Source organism: Alligator sinensis, unplaced genomic scaffold (genome assembly GCF_000455745.1).
Source record: "Alligator sinensis unplaced genomic scaffold, ASM45574v1 scaffold444_1, whole genome shotgun sequence".
Classification (NCBI taxonomy): Eukaryota; Metazoa; Chordata; order Crocodylia; family Alligatoridae; genus Alligator; species Alligator sinensis.
Window position 1 is genome coordinate 4,326,095 of NW_005841886.1, and position 11,410 is coordinate 4,337,504.

General features: G+C 46.9%; 1 protein-coding gene across 8 annotated transcripts in view; it reads left to right on the plus strand.

Moving 5' to 3' along the window:
• SCN4A (sodium voltage-gated channel alpha subunit 4) overlaps nt 1-7,710 on the plus strand; it is a 148,476-nt gene extending 140,766 nt beyond the window's left edge. For 7 of the 8 annotated variants that reach the window (XM_006017885.2, XM_025196910.1, XM_025196908.1 and 4 more), the window contains one exon: nt 2,738-7,710. In XM_006017885.2, the coding sequence (XP_006017947.1) occupies nt 2,738-3,924 (1,187 nt within the window). In that variant the 3' untranslated portion in view covers nt 3,925-7,710. The remainder of the gene's footprint in view (nt 1-2,737) is intronic. The other variant, XR_003092638.1, reaches the window with a different exon arrangement.
• Nucleotides 7,711-11,410: the final 3,700 nt, after the last annotated feature.

The window sequence follows — 11,410 nt, forward strand, 5'->3', positions numbered from 1 at the left end:
CCAGAAAGACTACATCCACGGCGACACCTGCATCCAATGCTTTTGTGACCTGATCATAAAAGGCAATCAGGTTGGTCTGACATGACCTGCCCCTAATGAAACCGTGCTGGTTGCCCTTGAGCATCATCCCTGATGCCGGCCCATCACAGATGTGCTCCGTTATGATCTTCTCAAAGAAATATTGTTGTATCAGCTACAGTCAGCCCACATTTGTCATTTCTTCACCTCTATGAAACCTGGGAACATGATTTTATAGAATTACATGTTTATATTGTGACAGGGGGCCTCCTCGGGGCTGAGGTCTGTGGCCCGCCCACCTGTCACTGTGACAGGGGGCCTCCTGGGGCCGGGCTCCGTGGCCCGCCCGCCTGTCACCGTGACAGGAGGCCTACTCAGGGCCGAGCTCGTCGTGGCCCACCCACCTGTCCTTGGGCAACCGCCCGCCTATCTCGTCTGCCACGCCTTTGATGATAATTGATTCCTATATCGATGTTCTGATGTCAATTAAGCGGGAGGCTGCCCATCTAGTGCCCCAATGCCAGGGGGCGCTCTCTGCGGCTCCAATCCTCCCCAATACTACAGCCCAAGCCTCGCAGATGGCATCATGGTGTTCACATAATCACCGGCCCCATACTGGGCCCCAGAATCATCCACACAGGACCCCTCTATGATCTTCTCCTATCAGGCGGCCACTCTGCCGTCATCCGGGCTACCTAGCCCCGCTGAAGCCATGTTCCCCTCTCGGATGTGGTCCCCCCGGGACCTTCGGCCACTTGCCCTGGCCCACCTCCAGGCCAGTCTGGACCCCAGGCCCCCGGCTCTTGGGTGTCCCTCGCGGTGGGCCCCTGGCCCTTTTGACTCTCCAAGTCCTGGCCCCAGCTTGGGCCAGTTGAGGGTATTCTCTACTCCGGGCTGGTCTCTAGATCCCTCACTCTGTCTCCTCGGGCCTCACTGTGCCACTACGCCCTTTCTCCAAAGGGGCAACTGCAGCACCACGCCCTATACACCATCACACTCTCGGGGTCTGCCCTCTGGGCCCCTCCAAACACTCAGGGTCACCCACCCGGCGGTGGGAGCTAGGGGTTAAGGTGCCCCGACCTGCCTTTCACCGGGGTGATAACTGGCCTGGCATTTCCTGGGGGCTCCCGCGCCACTGAGAGCCAGACCACCCACTCATGGCAGGGTGCAGTTTCAGGTCATGCCCAGGACCAGGAGCCTCCTTACCAACCCCTTACAGCTCCCCCTTACCTCCAGGACTTTCACAGCAGCCCTTCAGCCAGGCAATGTTGCTGCCTGACCTCCTGCAGTCAAACTGCCTTGTTTATATAGGCAGGCCTTGCCTCAAAATGGCTGCCCTCCTCAGGCACCTGGAGGCTGCCAGCTCCAGGCCCTTAAAGTGGCAGACACACCCTGTGCTCTGCCACAATATATTACATATTGTATATTATAATTAAGATTCACTGTACACTGGAAGCAGGAGCTCTAGATATGTGGTTCTTCATGGCTAAGTACAGATGGTCAAAAAGCCCGACTCTGAATCAATTCAGTCTTTTTAGGTTAGTTTAAACTGCGCAGATTAAATTGAAACAGAAGTGAACAGACATTTACCTTTGATTCAGGGAATGCAGCCACATGCCTGCAGTGGCTCAGGCCAGAAGCCAGGGGGCCCTGGTTCTCTGGCTGTGTGTTCACTTCCTCTTCCTGCTGCCCCTGAGGTCTCTGGGATTTGCAGTCCAGAATTACAGCAGTAGGACTCTGCAGGTTGTTCATTATTTCCTCTTCCTGCTTCCAGGTGCCTCTGCGATTTGTAGTCCATAGTTGCAGCCAGCAGTAAGTTTGAGCAGGGGAAGGGGGAAGGGGTATTTAACCCCCTTCCTTTGCCCCAGACCCCAACTGTGGTTTGCGTGGGGGGGGCAGTCCTCCCCCTCCTTCCCCGCCACAGACCAGGCTGCATCCCCAGCTGGGCTTCCCCTCCACCCCCACCTCCTTGTCAGCCAACCCTCACAGCTCCAGCTAGGGAGCAGAGGAACGGGGCCAGCCCTGCTCTCTGGAGCAGACAGCACAGCCCAGCCCAGGGCTACAAAGCATGCTGGGATGGTGGGGGACTGTGATTTAACTTGAACCAGGAAGGGGTCTGGGACAGAAGTTTCATAAACTGGTTTGACCCAAATCAGTTAAGTCTGATACTACATTCAACCAGGTTTATCTTAAATCAGTTTCTGCCATTTTGAAACTGGTCTATGTGCACCAAGCTTCTGTTCTGTTAAAGGTTTAAACCAGTTTCTGATCACTTAAACCAGTTTATGTGTAACTTCTGTCCCTAGCTATTCTGGCCCTACTCCCAGATGTTCATTCTTGATATCTCCTCCTTTTGTACTAAAAAAAATGTCCTTAAACATGAACCCCTCAAGTGCTATTCCCATATCCTTCCACACATGCTGACTCTCAACAGCTATCCAGGAACCTTCCTACAAGGGGAGAGTGCTCTTCTCTAGGGGAGAAGGGGAGTTTATTATCCTGCAGAGTGCAGAGGCATTGGTTAAGTAACTTTTCAGAGGTCTTCTTCAGGCCATGAAATGTAATGTACTCTAGTAACACCTGTTTTTCTCCCCTGCATACCCTTGCCTCTTCTCTCTAACGCTCTGTACAGATAGCATATATAGGGTAGGTTATGCATTGCTTCACTGCCTCAGCTACATCAGCCTGCCAAATTTACCTTCTGTTCATCCCGCCCTAGGTCTCGTCCTTTCAGATGTCATTTCGAAATATTTTGTGTCACCCACCCTCTTTAGGGTGATTCGGCTGGCCAGGATTGGGCGTGTTCTTCGTCTAATCAGAGGAGCAAAAGGCATCCGGACTCTGCTTTTTGCCCTCATGATGTCCCTACCAGCTTTGTTCAACATTGGACTCCTGCTCTTCCTGGTGATGTTTATCTACTCCATCTTTGGGATGTCCAACTTTGCCTATGTGAAGAAAGAGTCTGGGATTGATGACATCTTCAACTTTGAAACTTTTGGTAATAGCATCATTTGTTTGTTCCAAATCACTACATCAGCAGGATGGGATGGCCTCCTCAACCCTATCCTGAACAGCGGCCCTCCAGACTGCGACCCCCATTTGGAGAACCCTGGCAGTTCGGTGAAAGGAAACTGTGGGAATCCATCTATGGGCATCTGCTTTTTCTGTAGCTATATCATAATTTCCTTCCTGATTGTTGTGAACATGTATATTGCCATCATTCTTGAGAACTTCAACGTTGCTACAGAGGAGAGCAGCGAACCCCTTTGTGAAGATGACTTTGAGATGTTTTATGAAACATGGGAGAAATTTGATCCGGATGCCACCCAGTTTATCACGTACAGCACCTTATCTGACTTTGTCGACACCTTACAAGAGCCACTTAAAATTGCCAAGCCAAACAAGATTAAATTGGTCACCATGGATTTACCAATGGTCCCCGGGGACAAAATCCACTGTTTGGACATTCTGTTTGCTCTGACAAAAGAAGTCTTGGGTGACTCAGGAGAAATGGATGCTTTGAAAGAAACAATGGAGGAGAAATTTATGGCTGCAAATCCATCCAAGGTTTCCTATGAACCCATCACTACAACTTTGAAAAGAAAACATGAAGAAGTATGTGCTGTAAAAATCCAAAGAGCCTTCCGCAGGTACCTTCTAAAGCGGTCCGTGAAACAAGCCTCCTACCTCTACAGGCATAGTAAAGAGGAGGACACCCTAATGGAAGAAGCACCAGAGAAAGAAGGACTGATCGCAAGCAAAATGAACTGGAATTATGGGACAAGAGAAGTAGAAACAGCCCCAACCCTGTCTCTTAAACCAGTTCTAAGTTCAGAGACTCCGGGTGCTCCCAGTGAAGAAAAAAAATTGGATGAGAAACGTAATGTGAAAGAATCATTTGTATAATAGAAGTTATTTTTCATCTTACTTTCATTGCCCAGCCTGAAAAGACTCCATTTGTATCTCTTCATGCAAAGAACACTTTCATATCCATGTCTGTAGATTATAGACATTTGAGCTAATGATGTATGTTACCACATTTCAGATATTTAAAGGATACATCTTAACTTTTTTAATTGAATCTCTTATTGGGGATAGTTTTTATAATTCACCACAACTGTGCAACAAGTTTAGTATTTTTCTTATGAGTTAAATGTGAAATCTGTTGCTGGTGAAAGTGAAACATTTAAATTTTTAAAATGATCTAACTTTCATAATGGTGGCCCAAATGCAATTCCCCTTTAGGCTAAGTCGCACGTAAGTGCCTAAAGATAGACATATATGTTGCCTTAAGTGCTGCTTACCTTGATTTTAGCTCTTGCTTCTACATGCACTAGATTTGTCCTTCTGTAAGCCCCCAAAACATTAATTACCAAAAAACGATTACTAGCCATCATTTCCAGAAGATGACCATCTTGTCTTTTTTAGCCCAATAGCCTAATGGTTACCATACTTGCTCAGGAAATAGGAAACTTGGGTTCTATGCCCTCCATGACCACATTTCCACATGCAGGGGTGTGCACTTGCAGCAGCACAAAAAGTAGCGGCACAAATTTGTGCCGCTACTTTTTGCCACTGCTCACACTCCTGCACATGTGGTGCAGTGCAGGCCAAAATGCTCCCACTTCAGGTAAACTGCCTGCTCCATGCTTTTCTGGGCTTGTTGGAAGAGCCAGGGCAGACCTAGAAGACCCAGCCTCCAGTTGCTCCACTGCACACTCCTGGAGAATGCATCATGCCAATTTTTTTTGCTGCAGGTTTTTTGATACCGGGAATTCCCAGGATCAAATTTTGGCACTACACTACAAATTTGTAGTGCAGCGCATGGTTGCACACGCACCACATGTGGTGTGTGGCACCTCAGACAGGTGTGAGGACCACAAACCACAGGTGCATGCTCATCTGGATACGCTCCATTTCACTGTCACCACGTACGCTGCCCCGTTTTCTTTTGGTGTGGGCTTTTTTGACCCCAGGATCTCCTGGGTCAACACCCCCCCTCCCCTCCCCCACAAATACTGCAAGGTAGCAGCACAGGGAATGCCTGACTGTGCGGTATGTGGTGCCATAGATAGATCTGGAGCACCACATACTGCACAGCCGCATTCGTCTGGATGTAGCCAGTGAGTCCATTCGGAGCATGCTTAGTAAGCTAGTTTTGCATGTGGGAATTGGATCTAAAATCTGTGAGTATCTAACTTTAGGCTGTTACATGCTACTTAACCACCTAAAGGGGGAGCTGAATTTGGGCCTATAGGTTGCAGACATTTAACTATTGTTTATGGCTCTCCTTTTAAAAAAAACACATTATTTCTTAATATTGTTTCACAATCAAGACATTTTTGTCTATTATTTTCTATGGAATGCACTCAGTTAGCTAGTGAAAGATGAGCCAAGTGAAATAGTATTAAAAATAATTGCAGAAGTGGCAAGGTTTTGTGAACAAAAATCTCCAATGTCTTAAAGGTAGCACCTTTCTTCTGAACATTTGAATAGGCGTTAATGACTTTTTGTTATATATGGTAAAAGTGCAATTATGTCTTAAAGATTTGTTTGCATAGTATAAGAGAAATCTGCAGATATATTCTCAGGGTTAAATACTAGTTTTTAAAGTTTTCTGAATATTTATCAAAATTGTAAAACATTCAGCTCCCTACAGCTGGAATGTAAACTACATTTATATTCAGGCTTCTTTCTGTTTTCCCATTTAAATGAGGAAATAGATTATATGGAAGGAAAATAATGGGGGGAAATGGTGTATGGTGAATATTTCCCAAGAAGTCTGATTTGACTTGTCCCTATAGAAACACCTGAAATGTATTTTTAAAAGACCTTGACACCTGGAAATCTTTGGTGCAGGGGATCGTTGTTCCCTGCAGTTATAAGGGTGTGCCTGTATATTATCAGATCCAGTGATAAAAACATGTTGCTGCCCTGGGATACATATAATGAACTGATCGAACAGGTACCTTTGGTGGTGGAGAGGAGGGATACCCACTATCTACCACAGAAAGCCCTCATATTTTCTTATCCAAGCAGTTCATGACACCCACCTTGAATGAACAGAACCCACCGGGAGAGTCCATGGCAGCACAAAAGATATGTGCAAAACCTTAGCTAATAAAGCAAAGGCTGTGTTTGGAAATGCTGCTTCCATTTCAAATGCATGTGGCGAAGTCCACCTCCCACATAAACAGCTTCTTCCTGAGGTTGGGAGACTTTTACAGCACTTCCCTTCAAGGATGACTTTCTGCTGTGGAAACAGCTGTGGTACAGTTTTAAAACAGGACTTCCTAAAAGATATTTTTTTATTTAGTCCTTTGTCTTATCCTATACATTGAATTGCTTCAGCAGTGCTGTCTGGCATCAGGTTGTGTCTTGTGTTATCGGGTGCACTGTCTAGTCTGGTTCTAGTCTGTGCACCTATTTTGTTTGCTCTGCTTGTTTTTCAGTTTGTTTTTGAGATGTGAACCATCCAGCATAACAGGGGGACATTTTGAGTAGAAACAATGGTTTTCCCAAAGGCCCTGGGGCTTAGCCAGGTCTATGGCAGTTAGGACTTTGTTTAAATCTATCACAGAGATTAATTTTTCCAGCTCCTGTAAAAATGGATCTTGAAAGACAGCACTGGTAGTATCCGCTTTTGCAGCTCCAGCTAGAGGGGATCCAGTTCAGGTAAAATTCTTGTTAACTCCATTGAAGTCAATGTGCATGGACATTTCCAAACATATCATAGCATGGAAATTGTTTTTCATATGTGCCTTCATTTTCTGTGTGTAGAGTGGGCACCTTTGTGAAATCACCTGATTTATTCATCCGAATAAAACACTTCTCAGTGGGTGCATCTACACGAGCAATTAGCTTGAAGCAGTAAACTGTGGTGCCACACCAGAGAAAACAGTTCCTGGGCCCAGCATTTACACATGCACCTGGGACCGCAGCAGTTAGAGCTGGGGTGCAGCATTCTTGGGCTAGCTGCAGGCTCAGGGGTTCAGCCGCAGGCTCCGGGTGGTGGCAGAGGGCAACAGAGGGGCTGGCTGGGGCCTGAAGGTCAGGCTCCTGCCCTGCAGGCTCCCTCCCCCTGGCTAGCTGGGCTGAATGGGCTGACCAGGTACAATTTGCACCCGGCAGTCACCATCTACACATGCATTTAATCACATGTTTACTCCGCCGTAGGATAGTACTTGTCCCCAACAGTGAAGTAAATTAGTTTACTGCAGCCTAATACTGCTGCATGTGTAGACAGTGATGCTTTACTGTAGAGCAAATTAGTCTACTCCACAATAAAGCACACATGTAGATGCACTCGGTATGCACTTAACACAGCACCAGGAGTAACCCCATTGGCTGCATCCAGATAAGCATGGACATTTGATTCCCCAGGGGCAACTAGCGGTGGCATACCTTGCACCACTGCTAGTTGTCCCTGGGGAACATCTGTACCACATGCACTCTGGCACATGGCAGGTTATCCCAGGCAGGATAGGGGAGGCTGGGGCAGCACTGGGCTGGCCCCAGCAGACTTATCTGGGGTCCTGGGGGCCTCCCAGGGCTGCAGCAGTGGCAATCCTGCTGCTTGGAGCCTGGCTTGCAGCTGCAGTGCAGCACTGGCTGGCCAGGCTCTGGTTTTGAGCGGCACATGCTGCCCCCATATGTGCCGCTCTGCTTCTTTCTTTTTTTTTCTTTTTTTTTTTTTTTCCCCCCCACACACTGTTCTCTTGCAGCACGGAGAACAGCTGAATGTGCGGTATGTGGCACTGTAGACGTGTCTTGAAGTTAAGGGTCTCTAAGTGTTTTGCTGGGGTAGGACATTATGCTCAATCTTGTCCTTATTGAAGCCACTGAAAAGCTTCTCAGCAAGATAGATTAGCCAGCACTCTACTCTGTGCTGCTATTGCTAGTCAGTTCTCACTACCCCAGCTAGCTATTTTTAAGCTAGATCAGGTATTTCTGCAGTTAACAGGCTGAGGAAACCCAGAAAAATTAGGTGGGGAGGGAGCGGGAGATGGGACAGGGACTCATCCAGATCCACAAAGTATGTAGGAGCTGTGCTCCACAGAAGTTCCTTGTATAGTAGCAGAGAGGCTGGACTAATGGGTCTGGTCAGAGGAAGGTAGGGACATAGCCAGGGGATTTATTAAGGAAAAAGCCTTGCACAGAGTCCCCCAGCACAGTGCGGCTAGAAGTGGGTGACGTATTTCAGCCAAAACATTTTTAGAGAGTGGGGGAAAGGGCCAATTTGGAGACACCAAAATGTTTTGCAATTTTTTTTTGGTGTCATCAGCTTTTTTGTGTCAAGGAAAGCTAAAAGGCTAGAGTTGTCTTTAATTCAAAACAACTTTTTGTTTTCAATTTCCTTCAACTTAATTTTAGAGACAGTTAAATAGTGCTTAGAAATCTAAGTGAAGCATTTCATTGGAGCTCACATGATTTCAATTACTTTTGGGGGGGGAGGGAGAGGGGGGCATTGGTTTTTTTACTTTTTTGACCTTTGAATATTTTGAAAAAAATATATATATAATTGTAAAGATATTTATTCTTCAGACCCACCAGTAAATGGAAAGATCAGTTATTCCCATCATTCTTAAGGGGATGCAGCTGCTGCAGAGTCAATTCCAATAGCCATAACACCCACCGAGCAATTCTGCCAGTGAGTCCTGGCATAAGATTTTATTACTGTCACTCTTGTGCAAGATTTCTAGACCTGGTCTCTCTTGGCACTGAAGGAGAAAATTGTCCCTCGATTTCTATGCTGTTGAAAATTGTTCTTCATTCCAGTTGCGTCTTTTTGCTTGGTTTTTTTTTTTTCTGGGCATTGTGACTATAATTCATGAAATTAGGTGAAGAACTGCAGCAACCTGCAAAGAGAAATCCCAACCTCATGAAAGTCAATGGGAATTTGGCTCGGGACTGAGCCAGGGCTGGGATTTCATGTGCAGAGCACAGAAAGGAGCCTAGGAGCAATCTCTTATTGTCTAATGGATAGAGAGGCTGTTGATGAACGAACAATTCTCATTGTTTCAGATTTATCCCTTCTACTGGGTTATTCTCCCCATTAACCAAAATCCAACACAAAAATGAGCAATTTCTTGTAGTCCAAGTTCCCATAAGTACTTTCTCTGAGCAAAAATCGGAGTGGTTCAAACCAATTACAGGCAGTTAGTTTTAGTATTTTCATGGAGGCTGCAATATTTGCAATGCTTCTCTGTTTTAGCATCTCTTCATACAAACGACTGAGCCAGTTACTGCTCATCCATAACTCAGCAGTGAGCTTTCATTTCAATGTGTTTTGGGGGCTGCTCCCTGGAGCAGAAGCTGGAGATATTTGCTACTTGACACAGTAGTCTGAGTTGTGTTTACATGTGAACACCCATGAAACACACATCATTAGTTTTTGAGCCTGGAAACCAGTTACATTTGACAACCAGTTTTGCTTGTACATACTTGTTTGCTGATGGAAAAAAATGCCAAAGAACTTAATTCATTGAGCTAGAGCAATTATTTTTCTTTGTACATTTCTTAAAATAAACTGTAAATGATCTATTATTAAGTTACAAAAATGTGTCAACTTCTGTGGCAAGTTCAAGCGCTCACACAGCCCTCTTGCAGGGGTTCAGACAACATATGTGGTTGTCTGCAGTTCCTGAACAAGTCACTTGCTAGGTTGCTAACCGCAGCCATTCCCCTACTGAGCTCCTTCCCTTACATACTTGTATTGTAGTAATAGGGAACTGTAAACATTTTAATTTTCCAGGAGTCTTAAAAAAAAATGGGAAAAAAAGCTTCTTGGGAACGGGGAGGAAAATTCCAAGGGAAGAGTCACTTCAGTCTCTAGGGCTCTGAAGCTCGATCAGCTGCAAATAGCCAGTTAGCTTTCTGTGCTTCTTGCAGGGGCAAACCTAAAATCTCTAAATCAGTTTGCCTTGCTCCACTACCTACTTAGCACTGATGCTGTTCCAGCACAGCAAAGAGGAGGCCCCACCTCAGCACAGCACAGTTATGGAGGTGTCCCTGAACCCTGCTATAGCAGGGGGCTCTGCTCAGGAAGGCTGCAGTGCTGAGGAGGAGGCAGCAGCAGCCAAGATGATGGCCGCAGCAAGAGGCCAGATGTCTAACTCAGCTTCGTGCTTCATGCTCCAGTGCAGGGTAGGTGCCCTGCAAACATCTACCATCCCCACTGCAGAGCAGCTTTCAGCTCTGGGGAGTTCCTGGGCCATCAGTCTTTGTAGAAGTCCACTAAGGCGGTGTTTCCCAAACTTTTGATACCTAGAGCACACTTTTTTTCTGGATTAAAATTGGTGGCACGCTATTCTTATTCACAAAAAATGTGGGGTGGGTGGAGGTGCGTGCACAATGTACAGTGCTGCTCAACCTATTGGCCCTGCAGGCCAAATAAGTAGTGCCAGGTCAGTCTGTGGGCTGGACTGAGCCATTTGGGGCTGGCATGTCTGGGGCCCAAGCCTGCCACGTGGAGCTTAGAAGTTTGGCAGAGGGGAATGGTGGCAGTGTTAATTGTCACTGCTCCCCCACTGCCAAGTTTCTGGACCCATGGCAAGCCCCACGGGCCAGATGAGGTGGCTCTGCAGGCTAGATCTGATACTGATAAAGTATAATTTTTCACAGCATGCTTCCACCACTCTCATGGCACACTAGTGTGCCACTAAGGATTGCTCAGGAAAGGAAGACTCTTTGGCATGTTCATGTCTGCATTGCTACCGATGCTTGCAGCTCAAACATGAGTTTTCACAAGTGGGGACTCTCAGCTGTGAGGGGCTGCTTCAAGTGGAGAGGATGCTTCACCCACATGCAGGGTGACAAGAGGAAGGGAAGCCCAGGTAATCATCAATGTCCTGGGAGTAGGGGGCCACAACTGTCCTAGGAGTGGGAGGGAGGCACGTGCACCCTCAGCACGTGCACCCTCAGGAGGCCTCAGGTGCCTCCACACTAATGCTCATAGTATGGGGTGTAAGCAGGAGGAACTGTGCCTCCTGATTGTGAGTAAGAACCCAGACTTAGTAGGGCTCACAGAAACCTGGTGGGACCCTACCTATGGCTGGGTGGTGGGCATTTGGGGATACACCCTATATAGAAGAGACAGGATAGAGAGGAAAGGTGGGGGTGTTGCGCTCTATGTCAAAGAGCACCTCACATCATCAAGGATTAGCTTCAGGTTAGAGGAGGTCGGGCAGAGACACTATGGGTCAAACTACAAGGGCGTGGCAAAAGGGACCTTACGGTGGGTATCTACTACAGACAACCCAACCAGGGTGAAGAGCTGGACCAGGACTTCTCCAGTCAGTTTATGGAGGTGGTTAGGTCAAGGGATGTTATTGTCATGGGTGACCTGAACTACCCAGACATTTGCTGGGAGGAGCAGACAGCCAGGTCTGAC